At 46.8% G+C, this 27,312-nt stretch overlaps 1 protein-coding gene across 3 annotated transcripts in view; it reads right to left on the reverse strand.

The window, feature by feature from the left end:
* The window catches only part of ITGAE (integrin subunit alpha E), a 64,308-nt gene that overhangs the window by 21,607 nt on the left and 15,389 nt on the right, over positions 1–27,312 (reverse strand). For all 3 annotated transcript variants that reach the window (XM_072747985.1, XM_025987924.2, XM_072747986.1), the window contains exons 2-19: positions 24,162–24,282; positions 16,197–16,288; positions 14,849–14,916; positions 14,363–14,480; positions 14,023–14,163; positions 13,499–13,620; positions 12,712–12,863; positions 11,206–11,359; positions 10,480–10,630; positions 9,927–9,994; positions 8,894–9,029; positions 8,188–8,330; positions 7,697–7,837; positions 6,851–7,075; positions 5,714–5,844; positions 4,276–4,406; positions 3,351–3,517; positions 2,179–2,307 (exon numbers count right to left, since the gene is read on the reverse strand). In XM_072747985.1, the coding sequence (XP_072604086.1) occupies positions 2,179–2,307; positions 3,351–3,517; positions 4,276–4,406; positions 5,714–5,844; positions 6,851–7,075; positions 7,697–7,837; positions 8,188–8,330; positions 8,894–9,029; positions 9,927–9,994; positions 10,480–10,630; positions 11,206–11,359; positions 12,712–12,863; positions 13,499–13,620; positions 14,023–14,163; positions 14,363–14,480; positions 14,849–14,916; positions 16,197–16,288; positions 24,162–24,282 (2,390 nt within the window). The remainder of the gene's footprint in view (positions 1–2,178; positions 2,308–3,350; positions 3,518–4,275; positions 4,407–5,713; positions 5,845–6,850; positions 7,076–7,696; positions 7,838–8,187; positions 8,331–8,893; positions 9,030–9,926; positions 9,995–10,479; positions 10,631–11,205; positions 11,360–12,711; positions 12,864–13,498; positions 13,621–14,022; positions 14,164–14,362; positions 14,481–14,848; positions 14,917–16,196; positions 16,289–24,161; positions 24,283–27,312) is intronic.

The raw sequence follows: 27,312 nt of genomic DNA on the forward strand, positions 1-27,312 counted from the left end.
AGGGTGTGGTTCCAGAGTCCCGGGATCAAGTCCCACCTCAGGCTCCCTGCATGGAGCCTGCTTCTCCCTCTGCCTGTGTCTCTGCCTCTCTCTGTCTGTATCTCTCATGAATAAATAAAATCTTTTTTTTAAAAAAGGAAATATATACTGAAGTATTCAGAAGTAAAGAGGTATCATATCTGTGACTTAGTCTCCAAAGGTTGCAAAATATAAGTGTGTGATATGTATATATACACATATGTGTGTCTGTGTGTGTATAATAGCATGAGAAAGAGAATGATAAACAAATATGATAAAATGTCAAAATGGTAACTTTGGGGGAATCTGGATAAAAGATGCATGGGAATTCTTTGGATTATTCTTTAGGTTTTTAGCAAACCAAATATTTCAAAGTAACAAGGTTCTAAAAACCAGAATATATATATATATATATATATATATATATATATATATATATATAGTTAATGATAATCTACTTATTCATGAAATTTTGTTTCATTATTTCTCCTAATCTGTTCTGGATCATCTAACTTGCTGTCAATACAAATTCTAAAAAAATTTTTACAAAATAAATATACTATTATAAGTTTATCTTTTTTAATTTTTTTAAAGATTTTTATTTATTTATTCATGAGAGACAGAGAGAGATAGATAGAGAGAGAGAGGGAGGGAGAGAGAGAGGCAGAGACACAGGCAGAGGGAGAAGCAGGCTCCATGCAGGGAGCCTGACGTGGGACTCCATCCCGGGTCTCCAGGATCACGCCCTGGACCGAAGGCGGCGCTAAACCACTGAGCCACCCGGGCTGCCCCCACTATTATAAGTTTAAAATAAAATTTCTTGCCAAACATAATTAAGATGATGATATTCACTCATAGGGAGGCTGATTCTCCCTCTTCCTGAGCAGATGAGCAAACAGTAACCTGATTATGTTACTGTCTTAATTCTATTCGCTATTTGTGACTGATCCATTGGATATTGGCCAAAATAGAGCCAAAGAATTATACACTTTCATTTATATAGAGCATTGTTGTAAAAATATTAGACAGTTGAGGGGCCCCTGGGTGGCTCAGTCAGTTAAGTGTCTGCCTATTGCTCAGGTCATGATCTCGGGGTTCTGGGGTCGAACCCAATGGTGATGCGGGGGGCGTCCCTGCTCACTGAGGAGTCTGCTTCTCCTTCTCCTTCTGCCACTGCCCTCCCCGACCTCACTTATGCCTGCTCATTCTCTCTCTCTCAGAAATAAATAAATAAATAAATTTTAAAAATTAGTCATGAGTGTCCTATGATTACCTGGAAATAATCACCCATGCTACCTGAAGCTTTTCTGTGCCAGTATAAGCTGCTTTTGGCTTCTTCTTTTTCTTTAACTTATTTTTCGAAGTAGGCCACTGGGTGATGTACACGCAGTGTGGGGATTGAACTCACAACCCTGAGATCAAGAGTCCCATGCTCTACAGAGTAGGCCAGCCAGGCACCCCTTTTTCTTTTTAGAGACTCAGTTCATTCCAGCTGACTGGAATTATTACTTTAAATGCTCATGTTGTCACTTTGATCTTGCTGACTTTTCTATATGCCATAAGACCCTCTAAATGAAGACTGACAGAATGCCATGGGGGCCAGGGCCTAGGTGGGAACCAAATTACCTAAGATATCAAAGAATCAGAAAATCTGACTGTTTATTTTGACCTCTGATTTCCCTTAGTTATCCCTTAGAGAAGTTTCTTGTGACATTACCTACCTGTCAGGGTACAGGTTTCATAGGCTAGACATTCAGCCCGAAGGTCATGGTCAAGACCTGGGTAGACAGGTGTACTAAAGGGCATCCTGTCTACAGCACAGAGCAGGTTAGCTCCAGTCCAGGCCCCACACAGGACCCCCACCACACCATCATCAGAGACTCTTGCCAAGTCAAACAACATATTCCTATTCATCATTAAATATATAGCAAGCATGTTTTCTGTGAACATAAAGGAACTAACTTTGCATGTGGTTTGGAGACCAGTAAGACCCTGGGCAAATTAACACCATCTCAGGAACTCAGTTTCCCCATTTGAACAGCACGAGGCCCAAATACTGTCTGAGACACACACCCCCCCAACTTTAACATTCTCTGAAGTTAGAGGAACAGGTGCTTTTTTGGGGTTGGCTCCCAGGAGATTCTCACTTAGTTGAGTCACCTGGAAGATGGTGAAGGGTTTAGTGTAGAAGTCCAGAATAGGGTGGGGATGGTCCCTCTGGCCCTCCAAGGTCTGGAGTTGGTAGCTGACGTTGACACTGATGTTGGAGAAGCGGTCATCCTCACAGAGCTACAGTTACCAAGTAATGCAAGGTTGGAGTAGCATGTTGGGGAGATGAGAAGGAAAATCCTTTTAATTTTGATGTAGTCATAGTAAGAAATAAACAATGAAAGTGGTGATTCAGAAGTCATAAGCCTTTTCCAAATAAGCCAACATGAAGGGAAACTTCAACCAAGCTGCTTTGGGAAAATCTCACTTGATCTGCTATGGCCTCAGGCCTGATAACTCCTGATGGTTTCTATCCCTTTGGAGGGCAAATGGAAGCCACAGAAGGGAAGAATCATGGTCACATTTATGTTTATAAAGATCTTTCTCAAAGCAGCCTGGATATATTAGAAAAGTAAAAAACTGAAGATGAGGAGATTGCATAGGGTGCCATTGGCCATTAAGTGAGCCTTTCAGCCATGGTAGGAGCTTTGAACATCTAAGGGTAAGTGAGCATGATTCCTGTGTGGAAAATGTAGCTTTTATTTAAGGAAGGCATAGACTTGCTAGAAACTCTTTCTTAATCCAATTAACACTCTGAATAGACATAGGAACAAATGTGCAGGTAGAAGCATAACATATGAGTTTACTGGAATAAATTATTCTCCTAGGTCCTTCAAGGTCCTGTCAGGCTCTGAAACCTGACAAATACATTTCCTTTATGTCTCTAGGCACCTTTGTCAGGAATAAACCTTTGTAAATGATAACTTTAGTCTTTCTTTCCCTCATTCAATTTTTCTGATATTTATTTATTAAGGGCACTCAGCCCCACTGCTACTACCAGGTGAGGTGAGATGACATGAGGTAGAGGGATTTGTTACCAAGAAAAATGTCAGCCATTAGAGCATTTCCCTTTGTGTCTGGCTTCTAGGAAGCTCAGAGGCATAGTGTTCAATTTCAGCGGATTTCTTTACTGTGCAGTACTATGACAATTAACACCATCTCTCATACCACTATGTCATTTTTGATCTATTAGGATTATTTTAATTGTCTAATTTGTTTTGGGTATGTATCCTTCCTTGTATGCACACACTCTTCTGGACTCTCTTCTAAACTCCTTCACTTACCTCTCCCTCCGTGGGAATGAGCAGAAGGGGCTCACAAAGACAGGGCATGCTGTCATTCCACTCTCTAAGGTAGCTCTGACAAATTCTCTTGTCTGAATACTGCAGCCTTTTCCTCTGCTTCACCACGTCCACATCCACGGTGAAGTTCAGAAACATCTTTATGGAGCCTAGGAATGAAGACCAGACCTTCCTGATGAGGCTAGGGTGGGTAAGCCCTAGACAGAGGGCCCCTCACCTGCCTGCAGTTCCTTATGAACCCCTCCTGAGTGGTGTCCCCACCCAGCTCCTTGTGCTGGATTCCTGAGTCTCTTCATTTCAGAAGTATTTTTCTCATGGTCTTCTGGCACCCAGTTAGAGTTGCTCAGTGACCCAGCCCCAAACCCAAAGCAGCACATTCCCAGAGCTGTCAGTCTTCCCAAGGGAAGCAGGGCTCAGAGAAGAAGCTGCTATTAAAGGGAAAAAAAAAATGAGGAGGATGAATAATTCAGAAAATGGAGAGAGAAACCATAGAGTAAAACCTGAGATAGCAGAACTGGACGCACCTTACAAATTACCTGGGCCAACTCCCTTACTGTATAGAATAGACGAGATGGGAGATGGAGACATGGCTGCTTTTTTCTGTGTTCTTTCAGAAACTCAATCCAACAAACTTGATGAAGGGATCCAAATCCCCTCTTCCCAGCAGGGGTCAGATGAATCCCTTCGTAATATGGCTTTAACAGTAGGTCACCCTTTCCTGGGGTACTTCCCACTAAAGAGAACCTAATGTCAAAGGAACTAAGCTCTAATAAAGGGATTTCAAGCGCCAGGACTTCATAACACTCCTTGTACCCCTCCCCCTGCAGTCCTCTTTCCCTGTCCCTATTGAAGCCAAAATGGAATGATCACAACACTGGAGGTGGTGGGGAGCTAAGCTGCCTGTTACCTGACTCTGTAGCTGTGGTCCTAGAGCTGATTTCAAAACACAAACTTGCATTCACACTGCTGTTGAAGCCAATGGGTAGTGCCGTGGGAGTGAAAGTCATGGACACGTTCAGGTAAACCACAGGTCTTGAGCTAAACAAGACAGCAAAGAGAACTATGAGAAGTGACCGTAAGACAGACTTCAGTGCTCAGCTTATTCATTCATCCAATGAATATTTATTGAACATCTCCAATATACGAAATGCTGTTCTGCATCTTTGGGATATAGTAGGGAAAGAGACAAGTCGCTTCTCTAGTGGGAAAACAGACAAGAAGCATATAAGAAGAAATAGGAAAATATTATGTACAGATAATGCTATGATAACAATAGAGAATAAGGTAATAGAGATTGGGTGATCAGGATGGCCTCACTGATAACATTTGAGATCTGTTAACAAGAGCTAGCTACGTGAAGATGAGGGGAACCCCACTCCAAATGGAAAGCACAGCTAGTGCAAAGGACGGGGTGGCAGCAATGAACTTGGTTTGTTTGAAGAACACAAACGTCAGCATGACTGGAGCACAGTTAGTGAGACAGAGGGTAGTAATGGGAGATGGGGATGAAGGGATGGGCAGGGCCAGGTCACAGAGAGGGTAGGCCACTGTAAAGAATTTGGGTTCTTTACAGTGGGAGCCATTGAGGGGTTTTAAGCACAGAATAAAGGGATTCTTCTAGCAGCTGTGTGGAGAATGGGGCACAGGGAGTGGGAGGAGGGAAGAATGCCAAGCAGTGGTACAAGTGAGAGATGACAGCATCTTGTAGTGGGGGGTATTTTGGAGACAGAGCTGACAAAATCCTGTTAATGGGGGAGCAGAAGAAGAAATGAAGAACCAGGGATGACTCCTGGGATTTTGTCCTGAACAAATGGTGCTATTTACTGAGCTGGAAAGCCCGGGGAAGGGCAGGTTGGGAGAATGAGGAGTGAATGAGAATATGAGGTCCATTTTTAGACATGTTAACTTTGAGATGCCTGATAGCAACAGCCAAGTCTGGAGCTTAGTGGAGGGCACAGGGCAGATAAGTGCTCTGCCAGAGTATTACAGCCATGGGGTTCACTTAGTGATGGAGCACACTCTGAAATTCGTATCATCATCAAAAACCATACCAAATACTTTGCTAAGATTCTCTCAATCTTCATAACTCTCTAAGGTAGATGTTATTATTCCCATTTACAGATGACAAAATTGGGACTCAGAATACAATAACCTGCCCAAGGGCACATGGTTCATTGAGAGCTGAGTTTCCAACCTGGATGGGCAGATTCCAGAATGCATTGCTCTTAACAACCACATTTACTCCCTCCCATCAATTCCTGGTATCTTTCATAAGGGGTCATTGAAGTCAGGGCAACTAGGTGAGGCTGGGACTTAGGATCCTAGATAGCAGGGCAAACCCCTACCGGAGCACAGCTGCCCGGCCCAGAGCACCCACGGTGATGTCAACAAGGCCGTCACCAGTGAAATCTGAGCCACCAGCCACTGATGTGCCAAAGTAGTGGAGTCTTGAAGCCACCGCTGAGGCTTTGATCCGCTGTGGAGGGAGAAACACAAGGCATGGAGGAGGAAAAGGAGAGTCCTTTGGGTTTTATTCAAATCTGATCATCAATATGATTGAGGGTTCCCACCCCAGGGAGCCCTCAACTGGGGAAAGAAAAGAGAAGGGTAAGCTTCCCCAAGGGAAGTAGCATTTGAATGGAGCTCTAAAGGGCAGGTGAGACTTGACATGGGGGCAGTGAGGAAAGCAGGGGTGGGGGGGATAGCAGGGCCATTGGAGGACACAGCTGGGGGCCACTACAGTGGGAACAACAGGGGATTGGGTACAAGGAGGCTTGGTGAGGGGCTGGGCAGTGAGATGGGCCTGTCTAATCAGACACAGGGTAGAAGATGGAGAGTAGAAGGAGCCATGCCAGCAGTGGTGGGAATGGAGAGAAACAGGAGCCAGGCCAGGGGCAGGATATGAGAGAGAATCATTAGGACAAGCGTGCTAATGAGTGGAAGGGGCCCAGAGGAGGAGCAGGTCTGGGAAAAGAGAATGCTTTGGGTTAGGTAACATGAGACTGAGATGCCTGGGGGCCCATCCAGTAAAGTGCTCAGGAGGCAGCTGGACACATAGGACTGAAGTTAGGAGAGAAACTGTGGTCTAAGGTGGATAAAAGTGGTCATAAAATACATAACATGAGAGGCTGGCAATAGAGTCCTGGAAGATGAGAGTTAAGGCATGGAGGGGTTGGGTTGGGGAAGGAGCCAGAGAAGGTCAGAAGGAGAGGAAGGAGAATCTAAGGCAGGTCCATGGTCCGGAATGCCAAAAAAGGGAAATACAGGTCAGAAGATGTTGCCACAACTTCTTACCCCGCTGGAAGTGTCTGGGGTGAGGCCCTGGCCTGTAACCTCCAAGTGACTTCTGTCCTGCACTGGGTATTCCTGACCCCTTGGGACCTGCGTGACACTTAGAACTGGAGCTGACTTGGGGCTCAGGCCATCACTTGTAGGAGAGGTCAGAATCCCAGGCAGAGGCTAAAGAGAGCCCTGCAAGTTACCTGAGAGGCGCTAGTAGAAAGGCCATCCTGACGTCCATTGTAGATGTACACACTGCCAAAGCTGGTGTCGTCATCTGCCCCAAAACCCTCCATGGGGGCCCCAATGGCCACATCTGTGAGCTTATCCTGACTGATATCCCCCACTGTTGCCACAGCAAAGCCAAATCGGGCATTAGTGAATCCAGGGTGCCCATTCAGTGTGCATGCCAAGGAGAAGGAACCGTTCTGTAAAGCAAAGAGGCAGCTCAGTCCTCAAGAGAGGAGGCAGGGTATGTACCCATGCTACACCAGGAGGCATGCTCATTGGACTTGTTTCTGATTCTCTAGCAGGGAGGCTGAGGCTCAGAAAAGGCAACGGACCTCCCCAATGTTATATAGTGATTGCATGGTAAAGCTGGGATCTTCCTGCCTTGTAGTCAGGACCCCGCCCTCTCTGTTCCCACAGCTAGGGGTACTGGACTGGCAGCTGGGAGGCCTGGGTTCTAGCCTTGGCTCTACCACACACTTGCTATGTAAACTTGAGCAAGTCTCAATATCATTGAGCCTCAGCTTCCTCATCTGTAAAATGGGAATGACACAGTTACTGTGAGAAACAAGTGGGATCATAGACAAACATGCTTTGTGAACTGTGCCGCTATCTGAGACGTTATCATCAACATGAAATAATGGGGTGGGGAAAGTGAGAAAGTGAGGTATGGGAGGAATGGTGATGATGCCCAACTTGACCACCATCCCATCTCTGTCCTTCCATGCAAGGCAGGGTCAGGGCCCTCCCCACCTCCAACAGCTCTGCACCAGGCTGAGCAGCCACAACCTCGGCAAGCTTGCAAAGATGAAGACTCCCACCTGCTCATTCAGATGGTACACATAGACTCTGCCTTCCTCTCCGTGAACGTGGTAAAATGGAGCAGCCACCAGCAAGAAGTCTGTGGTCCCATCCATGTCAACGTCCACAGGGCACAGCTCAGAGCCAAAGTAGGATCCCATCTATGGCCCAGAAGGAACTCAGCTCACAAGGGTGCTGGGAGGCTTCCTCTGATACCCTTTAGCAAGGCTAGATCCTGCTCCGCTCTTCCTGGACCATTTAGGTCATTCCAGATCAATTTGTTCACCAGAGTAATAAAGAAGCCTGGATGAGCTTCTTCTATGGATGAGCAGCCATATCCCCCACAATGGGGGAAGCCAGTTGACAATCAGACATACAGAGCACTGCATTTTGCCTGAGTTCTGTCTAGGCTGAGCTGATGACACAGTGTGCCTTGGAGCCTGTCCCATCCCCTCCAGGGCCTCCAGACTCTCCATCTATAATAATGAGGGTGTCCCTCTCCAGCAGGTACCTGCTCTCCTTCCAGCACTGGCACAAAGTTGGTCTCTCTGCCCTCCTTCTGGAGCTCAAACACGGCCCCCCGATGCTTGTACCGTGGTGCCCCAGCCACATAGGAGAGGCCACAGGTCTTGTGCAGCAGGGCCACTGCATAACCTGGGAGGGGGTGGTGGTGGTTGTGGCTGTGAGCTCCCATTGGGCCACACTCCTTTGACCCCCCACCCCCCACTTTCCCAGCCAGTCCTTCAACGTAGCCTGGGCAGGGGGGCAGATCTGGAGAAACTGTCTTTCTCATCCTTTTGATCAGAGTGCTCCCACTTACCCCCTATGGCTGGTTACATACATATGCCTCACTACACAGAAGTGATGTGCACACTCTCATATATACAGCTTCATTCAAAATGCACTTCTTCACACACATTTACCCCCCACGTTCATCACACACACTGTCTATGAGGACCAAGGAGAAGGGTGAAGTGTCACTCACTACCACTATTAATGGTGAGGCCCTGCCTCCTTAGGTAGCCGCCCAAGGCCACCCTGAGCTTCAGTACTGAGGAAGCCCTGTCCTCATCCAGAAGGTCCTAATTCTCAGCCTCAGGGTCCCTAACCAAGGCCTATCCCTCAGTCCTTGTGACCGACCAGAGCTTGCCCTAAGTAGGAAGCCTAATATAGCCTGATGCCCAGCCTCAGTGTCCCTCTTCAGGCCCTGCCCTCACCTAGATAGCTGTACTGTGCAGTCTTGGCATCCGCTGCAGTCTGGTTCAGGAAGCAACCCTGGTGGCTGTACATGTCGTAGAGCAGTGCGCCCCCTGACCAGTTAAAGGCCCCAACGGCACCGAGCAGCACCTGTCCCTACAGGGAATAAGGGTTGGAGGCCATCTGAGAGAGAGGGACTGGGGCCAGCTGGGTGGGGGGGTTGGGAGGCAGAGGCGGAGGCGGGGCTAGAAATGCAGGAGGAAGGTAAGATGGCTAGTACTCAGTTCCTGCCTTGTACTCATGACCCTATCCGGACAACTGTCCGGGGGCACCTGGATGGCTCAGTGGTTGAGTGTCTGCCTTCAGCACAGGTCGTGATTCCAGGGTCCTGGGATCAAGTCCTGCATCAGGCTCCCCGCAGAGACTCTGCTTCTCCCTCTGCCTATGTCTCTGCCTCTCTGTGTTTCTCATGAATAAATAAATAAAATCTTTAAAATAAAAAAAAAAGGACAACTGTCCCTCCAGTGCCAGTCACCCCCAGGACAGAAATCTGACCTAGGTCCCAGATGGTGAGCATTAAAACAAAGTATGATTGAACAAGACAGAGCTCATCTCCTTCTGTACAGGTTGCTGGGCCCATGCCTGGCACACAAGGAGTAATTTGCTAACCATAATTCCTCCTTCATGCAAGGCTGGTGTTTGTACCATGCCTGTATCTTTTCCCTCTAGTGAGGAAAAATACAAAACTTGGTAGGCAAGTGACCCAAGCCAAAGCCTGTGTTAGCAGGACATGTTAAAGGGGAACTGTTCAATCCTTGAGCACAGAACAAAATGACTCCTGTAATAAATATGGTCATTCCTTCATCTACCTCAAAGGTCCAGATTAGAGCAAGCAAGTACAAGTGTTTTCCTTTCTCCTAAAAGGGATCATCCAGAGGCATCATTATAGGAGGGCAGAGCCCTATAATGCAAGCCAGAGATCCCTGAGTCCCTGGTTGTCACCAGGGCCCCTCCCCTATGGCAAGCCTGCCTGGTGCTAAGCTGTCCACATACCTTATCCAGGATCTGGGCACTGAACCCGATCTGTGCCAGCTGGTAATGGAGGGCCTCTCCAACTGTGCCTAGAAGCCAAGAAGCCCAGTGAGACACTGCTGTGGGCTAAGACGAAGGGAGAAAATAAGTCAGGTAAGGGCCTGGTTTGACCTCACACTCAGAGTGAATGATATTCAGAATAATGGGACATACACCAGGCTGAGATGGAAACCTGGTTCTGCTTTAGTAGCTACTGGCAGAGTAAGCTTGGGCAGCTTACTCCCTCTTTCTGGGCCCCAGTTTCCTCTTCTGTGAGCTTCTGAGAGTAAGATCCATGCCCCAGTCATCCTTCTATCTCCAGCACCAGAAGGAACTTCTCATCACAGCTTCAGGGAATTCTGGGGAAGTAAGGGGGCTGAGAATACTGTTGCCTTTTTAGAGATGGAATAGCTGAGGCTCAGAGAAGTGGTGGGAGTTGCCCAGAGAGCCATATGGGGATAGGACAGGAGGGAGGCAGGAGTACAGAGCCTGGCCTCCTCCCAGATGCTGAAGGGACTGCCCCTGGAGCCCCCACCTTCCATCTGAATGATAGTTTGCTGCAATTTGCTCAGCAATCCATCCAATGCTGTGTAGTTGGTCACTTTGAAGGCATATCTGTCATCAGGGTCTGAGGCGATGAGCTTCAGTTCATGGTAGGTCTTATTTTTTTCAAATGCATTTCCCACCTGCAACAGGGGCCCTCGGTCAGTGGGTCAGGACCACGAAATCTGACTGGATCCCAGGCCCCAAGAGCTCTCAAGGCCCAGAGAGAGGGCTGAACCCCTCTGCTGGCCTTCAGGGCCCTTTACCATCTGCCTTCATTCCCTGCTCCCTGTTCTCCTGCACACACTCCTTCCTTCTCTCACTAGGCTCATTCTCACATGCTGTGTCTTTTGCCTGCAGAGCCCTTCCCACTTCCCCTGCACCCTAGGCCAGCTACCCCTATTTGTCCTCCAAGACTCAGCTCAGCACCATCTCCTCCAGGGTCCTTCCTTTGGGATTCCTGAGTGTCCACTGCTCTCCCTCCCCATCACTGCTGGGCAAGTGAGCTGTGACCACCATTGTGTAACAAGCCCTCTGTGTGAAGACCCAGTATGGGATGGGGGAAGTGCAGGACATAGGGACTGGGAGTAGTTGGTGGGTGTCTGTGAATAGAGCAAAGCTTAGGTAAGCTGTTTATAGAAGCCTCTATGAGGAACCCTGGCCCTTCCCAGCCCAGATGGCCCAAAGTCAGGAGGTGTCCCCCACACCTGCCTCTTACCCCAATGGCAAAGCGCTCAACACCTTGCATCTTTGGAGAATTGATGACAGTTGTGAGGTTGAGTGGGTCTCCAAATATGTCACCATCGGTGAGTACCACCATGACCTTGGATGCATTTTTTCTGGAGCCATGGCTTGGTGTAAAGATGTTGTCTCTAAGTAGGGAACAGTAAATGAAGAGGAGAACTTTGCCAAAGGGATACTGAGCTCTGGGGAAATTTTATTCCCCAGAATATGATCTGTTTTATTCACTGATCTTCCTCCAAATGGGGAAGAAAACCCAAAGAGAGGTGGTGATGACCCGTTTGGCATATAGCAGGCTCGGGTGGAGGGGAGGCTGTGACACACCCTGCCCCTCACCTCCTCCTATAGAAAGGTTCTAGACAGCACTTCAGTTTACTCTTGTGAATAATGATATTAGTAACGTGGCTAATATTTACATACTACTTATATGCCAAGTACTGTTGTAAGCGTTGTACATATTTTAACCCATTTAATCCTCACAAAATCCTATAAGACAAATACTATTATTATTCTCATTTTATTTTATTTACTTATTATTTATTTTTTGAGAGAGAGAGAGAGGGAGGGAGGGAGGGAGAGAGAACATGTGTACTCAGGGGTAGAGGCAGAGGGAGAGAGAACCTGAAGCAGACTCCATGCTGAGAACAGAGCTTGACACAGGACTCAATCTCAGGACTACAAGTCAATTGCTCAATCAACTGAGCCACTCACGTGCCCCTATTATTCTCATTTTAAAAGTGAGGCATCTGGGGCACCTGGGTGGTTCAATCAATTGTTTCTGCTCAGGTCATGATCTTAGGGTTGTGAGATCTAGCTCCACTTGGGCATGGAGCCTTCTTAAGATTCTCTTTTGTCCTCTCCCTCTGCCCCTCCTCCACACTCCCACCCCTGCTCCCATACGTGAGCTCTTTCTCTCAAAGTAAAAAAATAAAAAATAAAAAGTGGGCAACCCTGGTGGCTCAGTGGTTTAGCGCTGCCTTCAGCCCAGGGCCTGATCCTGGAGACCCTGGATCGAGTCCCACATCGGGCTCCCTGCATGGAGCCTGCTTCTCCCTCTACCTGTGTCTCTGCCTGTGTCTCTCTCTGTTTCTCTTGTGAATAAATAATAAAATATTTTTTTAAAAAAAGTGAGGCAACTGAAGCACAGATAGGCAGGCAACTCACTCAAGGTCTCCCAAGTACAAATTGGAGCTGAGATTGAACCCAGGCAGCCTGGCCACAAAGCCCATACCTGTAAGCACTGTGTTCTACTGCTGCTCATAACAGGAATCTTTAGAAGAATTTTTGGAGGATGTCTTGGGATGTCATTCATCAGCCAGGGCCAGACTGAAAGACCTTGCATTCCCTTGCTAGAACCTCATCCTCTCTTCTTCATAGCTCTGTCTAGCCACCTCTCTGGGTATGATGCCTCAGAATCTCTGGTCAAGGCCATGAGCTGGCATGTAGTAGGTGCTCAGGTAATTCCCACTACCCTCATACTTACAGGACATGCTGCATAGCAGAAGCGGTCTTGGTGACATTCCCAACTTGAGTGATGTTCTGGACTTTTGCGAGGGAGGTCATCACATCCTGGCTGTCCCGAAGATCAAACTCAGTCTGGATCACTTCCCCGTATTGCACTAGGGCAAAGCTACACTGGAGGGGAAGAGCCGAGGTGGGGAGGAAGTTGGCAGAGTTGCCATGCCCAAAGCATCCCAACCCCTTAGATGGCTTCCCCTGGAAAGAGTGAAAGAATCTATTCATTTCTCCTTGCCTCCAGGCAGGAGGAGATGCTAAGGCAGAGGGAAATCTCTAAGCAACTAGGGATGGAGGAAGCTATGATCGTAATGTTTCCCAGTGAATTATAGAATTCTCCCTAAAACCATGTGTCTGTGTAGTCCCCCTCCCACCCATTTACTATGGGATTGGTGATGTGACTAGCTTTGGCCAATGGGACATTGGGAAATGTGATACAATCAGAACCTTGAAAAGTACATGCATGCACAAGGTCTTGCCCTCTTGGAACATTGCAGCCATGAAAAAGTTGGGCTGGCCTGCTAGAGGCACATGGCCCAGACAGGCCATCTTAGGTCATCCCATCAAGCAATAGGATGTCTGCTGCTACAAGAGTAACTCCGGGCAAGACCAACAGAAGAACCACCCAGCTAAGCCCAGCCCAAATAGCTGATCCACAGAACTGTGAGCAAATAATGGTTGTTGTTTTGATGTGGTTTATTCATAGCAATAGAGAATTGATAGACTGTGTGATTCTACCTCTTAGGGAAGCCCACCTCAAAGCACTTCTCATAGAAGTTCCTCATCATGTTGGAGATGAAGTCTTTGGCTCTCTGGAAGTCTGGAGGATCAATGCTTCCTGAGCCATCTAGGATGATGGCAATCTCAGTGCCTGGGCCTAGATAGAGAGCAGGTCAGGAGTGAACAGGAATTTGAGGTAGCAGCGAGGGCAGCATCTACTGCCTTGCAGGGCACACACCCCATTCAAGCCCTAAGAGCTCAGTTCAGGGAGGATGTTGGTAAAGTTCCCAAGAGTGAAGCTTTTGTCTCAGAGGCAAAGAGAGCCAGAGCCTGCTCAGACTCTGACTTGCTGAGTGAGTCACTCCCATTGCTCCTGCTCTTTAGGCCTCAGTTTACCCATCTATAACATGGAGGGGGGCAGAGCTGGGACTGGTTAGGTCTATAGAATCCAGCCACTATTCCCCATCTTTCAGACCTGGCACACGTCACTCCTGGAGGTCGCCAGCCTAAGAGTCACTCTGACAGTCTCTGGTAGCAACCCAGATCTGCCTCTTCTTACCAGCAGCCTCTTCCTCCTCCTCCTCCTCCACTTCCTCCTTTGTCTTCAGAGCCCGACGCCACCTGGCTGTCTTTTCTATGCCGCCTTTCTTGTTTCTGTAGCAGTCTCTGTCATCCACATGTGCATTGGGATCCAGATTTTCTTTAAAAGACACACGTGGAAGAACTCAAGAGTCAGGCCCCTTGTTCACCTCCCAGTAGACCCACACTTAGCTCTGCCCTGATTCCCTTCACAGGGGCCTAGGCTTGCCTTGCCCTCTCCAGGCCTCTGTGTCCCTCTACATCTCCCATGAGTCTTCTTAGAGACCCAAGGAGATCTTTTCAGGGTGTCCAACCCTTACCAAGGTTGGAGAAGTGGACCTGGGTGTGGTTTTGGAAGTTGTTGGATAGTAGGCTGCAGGTCCCTGTGAGTTCCGAAATGAGGCTGTGGGGCTGCGGGGCCAGCACTTGAATGCAGACCTAGGGGAGAGGGAGAGAAAGGGAGAGGAAAGCCTAGGTCACCTCCAGCACAGCCCCCTAAACAGAGCCACACCATCACTCCTATGCCAGAATCAAGGGCATCAACCAGGCAAAGGATGTAGGAATAGCAGGTGTAGGGTCATGCTGGGGTCAAAGTTTAAGGTTAAGCACCTGGGTCAGTATGCTGCATCACATGGAGTACCCAGGTCAGAGCCTTGGGCATCCCTGGGGCTGGTACAGGGGAGATAGCTGGGCTCTGCCCTGAGAATATGCCAGTCAGACTTGTATCAACACTGGTCAACTATCAACCACAGGTTAGTGCCATCCTCACTAGAACCCCTCCATTGCCCCACCTTATGCACACTCACCAAAACACTGCGGTGGTTCTGAACAACTGTCACTCCCCGGTGCCTCCCCATTGGGATGAGGACAGTCTCTGAAACAGTTAAGGCCAGGTAAGAAGGGAGGGATGTTGGGGGGCAACCCTACAGCCAAGATCAGATGTCATAGGGCCACCTTGGTCAGGGCCCCATAAAGAACTGTTGGCCACTCAGAACAGCCTCTAGAAGCTAGCTGAAAGCTTGGGCCTTCAAGCACAGGCCTGGACATGCTCAGGGTAAAGTGCCTATTCCTCAGATTTATTCACTGACTCATTCCAACAAATGCCCTGTGATGTCTGCTCTTATGCCAGTTGGTGATAGGGATCTAGAAGTAACTGAGACATTTTCTTACAGGGGCTCCCAGTCTGGAGGGGCAGGAGGGTAGAGAAGCACTAGCTGGTGGGTGTGTGCAGCACCAGGGAGGTGTGCAAGATGCTAAAGGACTGGCTATATGGATTAATGAACTCTCCATTCTCAAAGTTCTGTCTCTGGAAAATCTTACTGGCCCCCAAGACCCCAGAGTGAAAGTGTAGCTTGCTCCTTTCCCTCTACACCATGGGTCTCAGGATATTCATTTTTGATCCACAGGATCACCCAGTTTCCCTGCCAGCTTACATTCAATTTCTGAAGCAGAGACTGAGATTGTTCAACATTGTGTCTCTCACAGAGACAAGGATTCTATCACACACAGTCAAGGGTTAATTAGCAAATGCAGGCCTTGAGTTGGATTGGGTGGGATGGGTAGAGTTGGTTAATGAGTGAATGAGGTCCACTCATTTGTTCATTCATTCATTCATTCAAACAGCATTTATTGAGTGCCTCATATATGCCAGTTCTCATGCTAGATGCTAGGATGGCCATAGGCTGGAAGGAGTAGGGTTGAATTCTATTGGGGTGTGATGAGTTGGGACAGGGTAGGTTTTAGAATCAGATAGAGCTGGGTTTGCCAGCTGTAGTGCTGCCAATGCTAGATGCATGACCCTGGCTGTATTGGCAATCAAAGCACTTCTCTGAACTATAGCTTCCTCTTTTATAAAATGGGATGATTTTGAGGATTAAAAGTGAACAAAGTACTTACCAGAGTGCCAGGCACATGGTAAGCACTCAATAAATCTTAAGTATCATTTTTGTTAGGACTGGATATGGAAAGGTGGGCTGGGGATTAGGGTTGGGTTGGGATGGGATGGGACTGAGCATCAGGATAGAAGGCCTGCTGTGGATGGTGGTGGAATCTAGGGTGGAGGGACCAGACTAGGTTCAGATGGTTTGGGCCAGATAAGTGAGATTCCTTGGAAGGAGTTACTGGGAGCATTCCCTGGAGCTGAGGTAGACTTACCTACTGGTTTGCAATGTAACTTATCCTGGAGGAGGGAACAACGATGCAGGACACCTGCTTTCCCCTTGGTTTGAGGGCTGGTGACCAGGAGCCTGAGTTGGGAAGGTAGACAGCAAAGTTGAGCTGGCCAGTGATTCCCTTCTCCTTTCTGCCTGCTCAAGTCCCCAGGCTTACAGGCTCCCTGTCTGGAAAACTAATGCAGGAGGTCTAGACCTGGGGTAGGCAGGCAGACTCTGGTTTTTTGTTTTTGTTTTTTTAAGATTTTATTTATTTGAGAGAGAGAGAGCATGAGCAGAGGGTGGGGAAGGGGCAGAGGGAAAGGGAGAAGCAGATTCCCTGCTGAGCAGGAAGGTCCATGCTTGGCTCATCGTGGGGCTGGAAGCGGGCTGGATGTGGGGCTCCATCCCAGGACTCCGAGGTCATGACCTGAGCCAAAGGCAGATGCTTAACCGACTGAGCCACCCAGGCACCTCTGGCAGACTCTGTATTATGAGGAAGGCATTTGCTCAGCATTTACCTTTATACAGCTCCAGTTGAGAAACAGTTAAATGTGTCTGCTCTCTGACTGCTCACCCACCCTGATAGAGAAATGGGGGTGGAACTGATGGTAAATAAAGACTCTCTGCTCTTTGGGGCAAGGGGCATAGGTACCAGAAAGCCATCAGCAGGACAGCTGGATCTGTTGTGGGCAGTGCTGGCTTCCTAGTGGCTGCCAGGGGAACTACCCCACCTGGCCTTAGTGACAGTACTTCCTGAAGAAATCCCGTTGATGCTCCTATCCTATGGGCCAGTCAGAAATGGAGATTTGAGGGACACCTGGGTTAAAAAGGGATCCCTGGGTGGCTCAGCGGTATAGCGCCTGCCTTTGGCCCAGGGCATGATCCTGGAGTCCCTGGATCGAGTCCCAAATTGGGCTCCCTGCATGGAGCCTGCTTCTCCCTCTGCCTGTGTCTCTGCCTCTCTCTCTCTCTCTCTCTCTGTCTCTCATGAATAAATAAATAAATCTTTAAATAGAAAGAAAAGAAAGAAAGAAAGAAAGAAAGAAAGAAAGAAAGAAAGAAAGAGAGAAAGAGAGAAAGAGAAAGAAATGGAGATTTGAAGAGTGAGTGCCTCAGCCACATTAAGAAAGCCTCTAGAGATATGATTCCCAATGGTAAACTTGGCCCCTCAACCCAAGTCAAGGGAGATAGCAGAGTCCAGTGTCAGCATAAGCATTCCCTTTATCTACACTCTCCAGGGAGAACTTGTCTGCCTTAAGACAAGGTGTGAGCTCCCCATCCTAGGGGTTGGGTTGTGAGTAGTGGTACTGAGGAAGGGGCCCTGAGACTGGGCTTGGTACTGTGAACCACATCTGGTATCTTTGTGCTGAGGGCAGTAGGAAGCCATGGAGGACTTTATAATGGGGTCAGTCTGTACTTTCAAAAGATTATGATGCCGCTATGGTGGGTTGGGCAGCAGGAATGAGGTACCATCTCCATTTGCTTGCTTCCTATCACTCTATTAGAATTATGAAATAGATCATTTACTTCTATCCATGGATTAAGGATAATAATAAGGTCTATGCCCGTGTACAGGCCCCCAGCCCCAGCTTAACCCATTCCAAGCTGAATTCCACCCTCTGATACGGCTGCTGTCAAGGTCAGCAGTGGTCCCCACACTGCCAAATCTAATGGACACCTCTCTGTCCTCATGTTCTTCAACCTCTCAGCAGCCCTGGACATGTAACCATCTCCTCCTTGAAATACTTTCTTCTTGATTTCCCCTACCTCTCTTAATACTCCTTCTCAGACTCTTTTGTTGGCTTCTTCAATGTCTAACTTTAAATGTTGCTGAAGCCTTGAGGCTTGGTCCTTGTTTTCCTCACCAGCACATTCTCCCTAGTGATCCCCTCTAATCCCATGGCTTCAACCTGTAACTGCTGAAATTCTGTGGCCCTAGGATCCTTCCACCAAAAGTCAGACCAGCACAGTTGTTAGGAAATAGATTAACATACCACTCCTAAATGTCCATGTTCTAATCCCCAGAACCTGTGAATATGCTACTTTTTTACAGCCAAAGGATTCTGTAGATTTGATTATGTTAAGGATCTTGAAATAAAGGAGATTACCCTGGATTATCTAGATGAACCCAATGTAATTACAAGGGTCCTTATAAGAGGAAGGCAAGAGGGTCAGAGTCAGAGAAAGATTTGAAAATGATATACTGCTGATTTTAAAGATGGAGGAAGAGGACAAAAGCCATGGAATGTAGTTAACCTTTAGAAACTGAAAAAGGTGAGGAAACAGATTCTCCCCTTGAGCCACCAGAAGGAACACAGCCCTGCTAACACACCTTGATATTAGCCTATTCGGACCCATTTTGGACTTCCGGCTTCCAGAACTGTGAGATAATAAATTTGTGTTGTTTTAAGCCACTAAGTTCTGTGGTTGTTACAGCAGCAAAAGGAAAGAAGTACAATGCGTAACTGCGCCCCCGTCTAATAGGTATCTTAAACTTGAGATTGTCCAAACAGAACTTGAGGTCTTGTCTCCCCAAGCCTATGCTTTTCCCTCTTCTCCAAGGCAACTGATGGTAGCCTGAAGCCTGGATGCATCTGTGCTTCATCTTTTTACTCATCCCTGTATCAAGTCCATCAGGAAACCCTGTGGGTCCTTCCTCCAGATTATATCTACAGAGCATCTCTTCTCTCCATTTCCTCATCACCATCCTGGCCACCAGTATCTTGCCTGGTCTGTGGTAATAGCCTCCTAACTGGTAGTGGTTTTGTGTTTTTGTTTTTCAATTTACCCTTGTAGTTTGCACTGCATCACTCCCCTACATCAATAGTCTCCATGTGCTCTGCCCCAGACTCCTCCCCAGCCTGAGCCTCAGCCCTCAGTCTAGCACTTCCCTTTCTCCCATAAAGGTAGGCTCAGAACCAGTGTCCACTCCAGACAGTGTTTTGGTGGGGTAGGTCCAGGCCTGGAATAGCTTTGACTCTCCTTCCTCCTTCAGGCCATTGCCTGAGCTATTTCATTCCCACCTCCTTTTCCTTCCAACACTCATCCTAAACACCAAGTCCTCAAGAAGTCTTCCCAAAATGAGCAACTTGACCCCCTCTAAGACCTCCAGGTAGCCCTGACTACTGGAACCTACCCCCATCCTCACCTAGACTGTGAGTTCTCAGGAGACTATCATATACAGCTGTCCAAGCTGTGCACTGCAGAACCCAAGGTTGCCATTCATATCATAGTCATGCAGTGCTGTGGCCTGGGATCCAATCTGAGCTGCCTCTGTTACCCTCCCATTTTACTCCCCATGGTGGGTAGTCTCTTAATCTCCAGGTTTGTTGACTGAATGACTATCAATAACCAAATCCACCATCAGCTGACAGCCCCTGGGACCCTATCATACCCTGTACTAGAAACAGTCCATCTCCTGCCTTCACTTACCTCTAACCTGTCTCCATTCTGAGTCTAATCCCATACCTCCCAGGGTAAAGCCTTCCTTTTTTTCCCCCAAGTTTTTTTTGATGGCCTCCGGAATCATGCCCTGAGCCCAAGGCAGACCTCAACCACTAAGCCACGTACATCTCTTCCCCCAACTTTTGTCATAGTTTTTTAAATTTTTATTTTAATTTGCATTTTTATTGAAGTATAATTAACACACAATGTTATATTAGTTTCAGGTGTAGAAAGCTTTCTTTATGTTCCACTCACTTCACCTTGTAGCAACCAAACCCATGATGCTGCCAGCCCTAGCTGTTCTATTTTAGGGAGAAACAGCACAAGGGAGTGAGAGGGACACATCGGCCTTTCACAGGGAGCCTAGCCTGTTCTGCTTGCTGTGGCTCTGGGGCAGCCAGCAGTGTATTTCCTGCCCAGCATGGAAGGACGTCTGTAGTCTTAGGCTTTACCATTTATGGCAAAGAACCCAGAAGTTCCTCCCACCACATCCTCCCATGAGTCCCCTCTGCTTCAGCAGGTGTTCAGGGAGGTGTTCATGAGCCCAGCTCATGAAAGTCATAGCCTCCTGCTCCAGGGGCTTCAAACTCCTCTCATCTACCATGTCCTTTCAGCTTGGCCTCTGAAGCACGGGGCTGGGAGCTAGAGAGGGTCTGCTGGGGTCCTGGTGGGAGGGGAGTTGGCAAGAGATGGTCACAAATAACTGGGACTGACACCTGGCTTTCACAAATGTGTAGACCAACCAGAACACTCATGCTTTTCAAGTTTGGGAAACTGAAGGTCAGCCCAGTGCATAAGTCATGACCTAGCAATCCCATTGCTAGGCACATGGCTGATAAAAGGAAGTAACCTGCCCATCGAAAGAAAGTGCACATGGGATCCCTGGGTGGCGCAGCGGTTTGGCGCCTGCCTTTGGCCCAGGGCGCGATCCTGGAGACCCGAGATCGAATCCCACATCGGGCTCCCGGTGCATGGAGCCTGCTTCTCCCTCTGCCTGTGTCTCTGCCTCTCTCTCTCTCTCTGTGACTATCATACATAAATTAAAAAAAAAAAAAAATTAAAAAAAAAAAAAAGAAAGAAAGTGCACAGCAGTATAATTTGTCCAAGGAGGGATGCCTGGGTGGCTCAGCGGTTGAGTGTCTGTCTGCCTTTGGCTCAGGGCATGATCCTGGAGTCCTGGGATCAAGTCCCACATCTGGCTCCTCATGGTGCCTGCTTCTCCCTCTGCCTATGTCTCTGGCTCTCTCTGTGTCTCTCATGAATAAATAAATAAAATCTTTAAAAAAAATTGTCCAAGGAAACTACCCAAATGCCCATCATCAGCACTGTTCACACAATGGAAGACTACAGCAATGAGAATAAGTACCATTGTCTCAGGCAAGACCATATTCAAAATTCACAGACTGTATATTGAGGGAGAGGGGCCTGACATAACAGACCATACAACGGCATGCCTCGTTTATAAGTTCAAGAACAGACAAAACTAATCCAGGGAGATGGAGGCCAGAGCATTGATTAACTCCTGGCAGAGGATGTGCCAGGATGGGAGCACCAGGCTAGAGGGGCTTAGGTGAGGCTGGTAATGTTCTGTTTCTTCATGTGGATGCTGCTTACATAGGTGGTTCACTTTGTGAACATTCACTGAGCTATGTGCTTATAATGGGTGCATTTTTCTGTGTGGCAAATATCCATAAAATTTTACCAAAACAAAAAAACACAACAAATACCCACCTTTAATTCATCTTCCTGCAGCCAAAAACTTGCTAACAACCTTCTCACCACCCCTTCCTGCTTCAACCTTTCTGGCTCCTAAAACCCTTGGTGCCTGGGTAACAAGGCATTACCCACCTCTCCCAGCCTATTGCTCATTACATTCAGCTTCAACCACCTGACATTTTCTGTCCCTTTACTTTGCTCAGAATAGCTTCCAGGCTTCTGATCACATTGCACTCAGCTGGGTTGTTCCCCTCCCTTGCCTTCTCACGCTAATTCCTACTCATCTCCTTAGTCCCAGTGTTGATGCACACCCTGTGGCTTAAGGATACACCAGCCTCTATGTCTCCCTAGACATCCCCACCAAAGCAGTTGTCACTTCTCTTGTCATTACCTGCCTTTCCTGTCTCCTTCCTGAGTCAGGCAGTTCCATGAGGGCAAGGACTGTGCCTCCCCTTCACTATCTTATCTCCATACTTTGCCTGTCATTGAGTAGATGCTCCATAAATAGTTGCTGAATATATGAGTGAACGAACAAACTGGCCCTGCCCTCCCCACTTCCATGGTCACCAGCCTCTTCACTGTACAATGAGGGTCCAAGCCTCCTTGGCTGGTAGGGTCATGGCCCAAGTCCAAGGGCTAGAAGGCTGCCTCAGGAGCTGCTACTGCCCACTCAACCTCCACCAAATACAGCTTCTGCTATGCTCAACTTGGGAAGATGGGGAGCTCTGCTCAGACAGAAACCTTCAGAGCCTCACTCGGCTCTGCCTCAAAGCCCATCTGGATACTGGGCTCATGGCTCATGCACGCAGAGTAAGAAGGAAACCCTTGATTATTGACTAGAAGCAAAGCAGCAAGGATAGGCAGGGGACTGGCCTGAGGCAGGGCATGAGCATGGCTGGGTCACAGAATGAGCACAGAGAAAGCCATATGACCATTATGAACAAAAAAGGAAAGAAAAAATTGCTCTAGATTAAAAAAGAATAAAGAGACACAATATACGACACATGGATCCTGGCTTCAAAACAAAGCAGCTCTAAAAGTCATTTTAGGGATGCCTGGGTGGCTCAGTGGTTGAGCGCGTCTGCCTCTGGCTCTGGGCGTGATCCCAGAGTTCCAGGATCGAGTTCCACATCAAGCTCCCTGCATGGAGCCTGCTTCTCCCTCTGCCTGTGTCTCTGCCTCTCTCTCTCTCTCTCTCTCTGTTTCTTATGAATAAATAAATAAAATCTTTAAAAAAAAAGTCATTTTGGTGACAATAGGGGACAAAATTAAAGATATATTTCTTTTTTTTTTTTTAATTTTTATTTATTTATGATAGTCACGGAGAGATAGAGAGAGAGGCAGAGACACAGGCAGAGGGAGAAGCAGGCTCCATGCACCGGGAGCCCGACGTGGGATTCGATCCCGGGTCTCCAGGATCGCGCCCTGGGCCAAAGGCAGGCGCCAAACCGCTGCGCCACCCAGGGATCCCTAAAGATATATTTCTATATTAGTATATCCCTACTACCACCATCTGATAAAATACATATTTTGCTTGCTTGCTCATTGTCTATCTACCCTGAGCATAAGAATTTTTATCTACTTTGCTCATTGCTATATCTTAGGGCCTGGCACATAGTAGGTGCTGCACATAAATGTCTGTTGAGTAAATAAACATTGTATATATAATTCTACAGCTGTCTTTTTTCACCTTATGTTTCAGGAATGATTCAAGTTAATAACCACTGTGCTCATTTCATTTACTTGACCTGTTTCTAAGAGCACATCGTCTGATTCACAGCTTATTTCTTCCATTTTCCTAATGAGGACTATTTCCAGTCTTATACTATCCCAAGAAATGTTACAATAAAAAGCTTTACATGTGCCTGGGAGTATCTCTAAGGTTGGCATCTGGGAGTGGAATGGCTGAGTCAAAGGCATCTTCAACATTACCAGATATGGTAAAACTATCCTCTGAGTTGGTTATGTCAATTTACAGCCCCAAAACTTCCCACATCCTCATCAGCAGAATTTTGTCACATTTAAATATTGTGGCCTATATCTAATGGGTGGGTACAGATGAGATTTTAAAAACAGTGCAATATTTGTTATGCCTGAATTTGGCCAGAAACTGTAATAAACCCTTTATGTGCATTAACTCAAATAATCTTATGCAACAACTCTGTGAGGTAGAAAAATCTCTACCCCTACTGTAGAGATAAGAAACAGGCTGTGGGTTGAGCGCCTTGCTACAAGTGCATAGTAAAGCTATCACTGACCCACAGCTACCAGACCCACAACCTGCCTCTTAACCATATTCCCTGCTGCCTCATAGTTTCCATTTTTAATTTGATATTTTTGCCACTGCCGAAAGCTTCTATACTGAACATGTATTACAAAAGAGCCTAATAAACTTTATTTTAAAATAGTTTTGAGGTCATATCCTGCCCCCTGCTCCCCGGCAGCGAAGAGCACCATCATAGCCTCTCTCCGGCACACCCTTCTGAAAGTGAAGGGAGGTTGTCCCCAGACTGCGGAGGTGGGGTGCTAAGGCCTTCTCTGGGGTTTTGTTTTGTTTTTAAAGATTTTATTTATTTATGAGAGACACACACACACACACAGAGAGAGGTAGAGACACAGGCAAAGGGAAAAGCAGGCTCCATGCAGGGAGCCTGACATGGGACTCGATCCCTGGTCTCCAGGATCAGGCCCTAGGCTGAAGGCAGTGCTAAACCACTGAGCCACCCAGGCTGCCTTTCTCTGGGGTTTTTTCAGACTCCCAACAGGTGCCCTCAATTATGCCTCCCATCTGCCAGGCCCCACTCACCAGGTCTGGTTGGTGCTGGAGTCTTGGTGCAGAAGGGAGCTGAGCACATAGGGTGTGCCTCCCTCAGAAGTCACCCAGAGATGGGCCTCATCCACATTGAAGGCCACCAGAGGAGCAAGGCCTGTGAAGAAAGAGGAACATTTAACAAAAGAAGAGGTGCCTGTCGAGGCCATGGCTGGGCCTTTGACTCCCATTACTCTGTCACATCTCGTGGTGTCATCATCCTCATTTTACAGCCAAAAAAAGTGAGACTCCCAGGATCTTTTTCTTATGGGAATAAAACAGGAAGGTAGGCATGTCTGACCCAGAGCCACCCTGATCCTCCTACTTAACTGTCAGCACCAAGGCCTCCTCCTCCAGGAAGCCTTCCCCAGTTCTCCCCTAGAAATACTTTCCACTTCTCACACTTCCCACCATGTATTTTCTATACCTGTCACATAGCACATACTCATGACAGGGTCTTGTAGCAAAGTTAAAATAGACTATGAGCCCCAGGGGGGCTCATATATACATTCTGTCTATGACCCTCCATCAAGTGACCCAAGAGAAAACATGTCTTCAAACATGTACAAGAATGTTTACAGAAGCTTTATTTGTGATAGTTCCCAATTGGAAACCCAATGTCCATCAACTGGGGAAGGCATAAACTAAGTATGGTACATTCATACAATGTAATACTACTTGGGAGTGAAAAGGAATGAGCAATTGACACACATAGCAAGATGGGTAAATCACAAAAAACCATGATGCTGAGTGAAAGTGATACCCTTTACACAAAAGAGTATCTACTGTATAATTCCATTTACATGATGTTCTAGAACCAGCAAAACTGATCTATAGTCAAAAATATTTCCTAGGGGTAGGGACAGGAAGAAAATCTGTAGGCTGACGGAAATATCCTAGATCTTGATAGGAATTTGGATGACAAAGGTATGAGCATTTTTCAAAAACAGGCTAAAGGGACGCCTCGGTGGCTCAGCAGTTAAACATCTGCCTTCAGCCCGGGGCATGATCCTGGAGTTCCGGCATGGAGCCTGCTTCTCCCTCTGCCTGGGTCTCTGCCTCTGTGTCTCTCATGAATAAATAAAATCTTAAAAAACAAACAAACAAACAAACAAACAAACAAACAAAAAAACACTCTAAATGGTCAACTTAAAATGTGTGCATTTCACCAAAAGTAAGTTTTCCCTCAAAAAAAGAACTGTAAACAAACACTGAACTCTAGTTGATATGTATGCTGAAATATTTAGAGATAAAGTATACCAATGTCTGCAGTTTACTTTGAAATGTATCAAAATGCAAGATGGCTTGGTGGATGGAGAGATGGATATATGTTTATATATACATGGTATATATGCTATAATGCAAATATAACAAAATGCTGACAATTGTAAAATCTAAGTGTAGTATATAGTTCTGTACAATTATTTCTACTTTTCTGTATATTTGAAATTTTTCACTAAAAGGTTTTGAGGAAAAATTGATATTGACTGATTGCCCCCACAGAGGTTATTACAATTCATACTACAACAGTATAGATGACCTGTTTCCCCACAGTGCTGCTTGAGCTATGTGTAGACCTTTTCATCCTTGTTTTGAAAGAGTATCTTATCATCTTATTCCAAAATATATTTTTAAATTATGAGTGAGGTCAAACCTCTTATTTTGTTTCCTGCCTATTCAGATATATTATCCATTTGTATGAAGTTTTTTTTTTAATTTTATGTTATTTATTTATGATAGGCACACAGTGAGAGAGGCAGAGACACAGGCAGAGGGAGAAGCAGGCTCCATGCACCGGGAGCCTGACGTGGGATTCGATCCCGAGTCTCCAGGATCGCGCCCTGGGCCAAAGGCAGGCGCCAAACCGCTGCGCCACCCAGGGATCCCCATTTGTATGAAGTTTTGTGTGTTTTTTTTTAAAGATTTTATTTATTTATTCACGAGAGACACACAGAGAGAGAGGCAGAGACACCGGCAGAGGGAGAAGCAGGCTCCATGCAGGGAGCCTGACATGGGACTCTATCCCGGGTCTCCAGGATCAGGCCCTGGGCTGAAGGCGGCGCTAAACCGCTGAGCCGGGCTGCCCTGTATGAAGTATTTATTGCTTTCTTATTAATTTGTAAGAGCTTTTCAAATCCAAAAGAAATTATCAATGTGCTAAAGATACTGTTTCTCACTTTGCTGATTATTTGACTTGCATGGTATCTTTCCCCACGTCTATAATTTGTATGTAGTAATTTTTCCTTTATGACTCTTTGGTTTTATGTCTTGCTTCCTCATTCAGTGATTATTTTTTCAAGTTCACTCATGTTTTTCTCTATAATTTGGGGGGTTTTTTGTTTCACTCCTTATACTTGAATCTTTGACCCAACTACACTTTTTGTATGTGGACTGAAATATGGATCCAGCTTTTACTTTTTCTCCCCACAAATGAAATTGTCTCAACATTGTTTTTTGAATAGCTCATCTTATCCCCATAGATTTGCAGTACCACTTTTATCATTCTCAGAATTCCCATGTGCATTTGGGCCTCTGTTGGGGTTCGGTTCTGTCTTACTGACCTCATTGTCTCCTGCTTGGTTATATTCATTAATCTGCTGACCTTTCTTTTCCAAGTCTTGTTCCTCTGGATACATCTTCTCCATACCAACTTCCAGAAAGAATTCTTAAAAGTATGGTCTGATCATGCTACTCCACTGTAAAAACTCTAATGTATATTTATATAGAAAAAGGGCAAAGTGAAGTTCAGTGTACAGAATTCACCTGTTCAATGAAAAACTTTTTTGCAATAGCTCTTGAAAAGCTATACTACTTTTTGGAAAACACTCCTTTTTCTATGATAGTATAATGACTTTTTCATCCCTAAACATACCACATAAACATGCTATAAGGAATGATGTCAGGCAGCCCTGGTGGCTCAGCAGTTTAGTGCCTGCCTTCAGCCCAGGGTGTGATCCTGGAGACCCAGGATCGAGTCCCACGTCCAGCTCCCTGCCTGTGTCTCTGCCTTCGGCTCAGGGTGTGATCCCAGGGTCCTGGGATCCATTCCTGCATTGGGTTCCCTGCAGGGAGCCTGCTTCTCCCTCTGCCTGTATCTCTGCCTCTCTCTCTCTCTGTGTCTCTCATGAAAAATAAAAAAAATCTTAGA

Source organism: Vulpes vulpes, chromosome 2 (assembly GCF_048418805.1).
Source record: "Vulpes vulpes isolate BD-2025 chromosome 2, VulVul3, whole genome shotgun sequence".
In the NCBI taxonomy this organism is placed as follows: Eukaryota; Metazoa; Chordata; class Mammalia; order Carnivora; family Canidae; genus Vulpes; species Vulpes vulpes.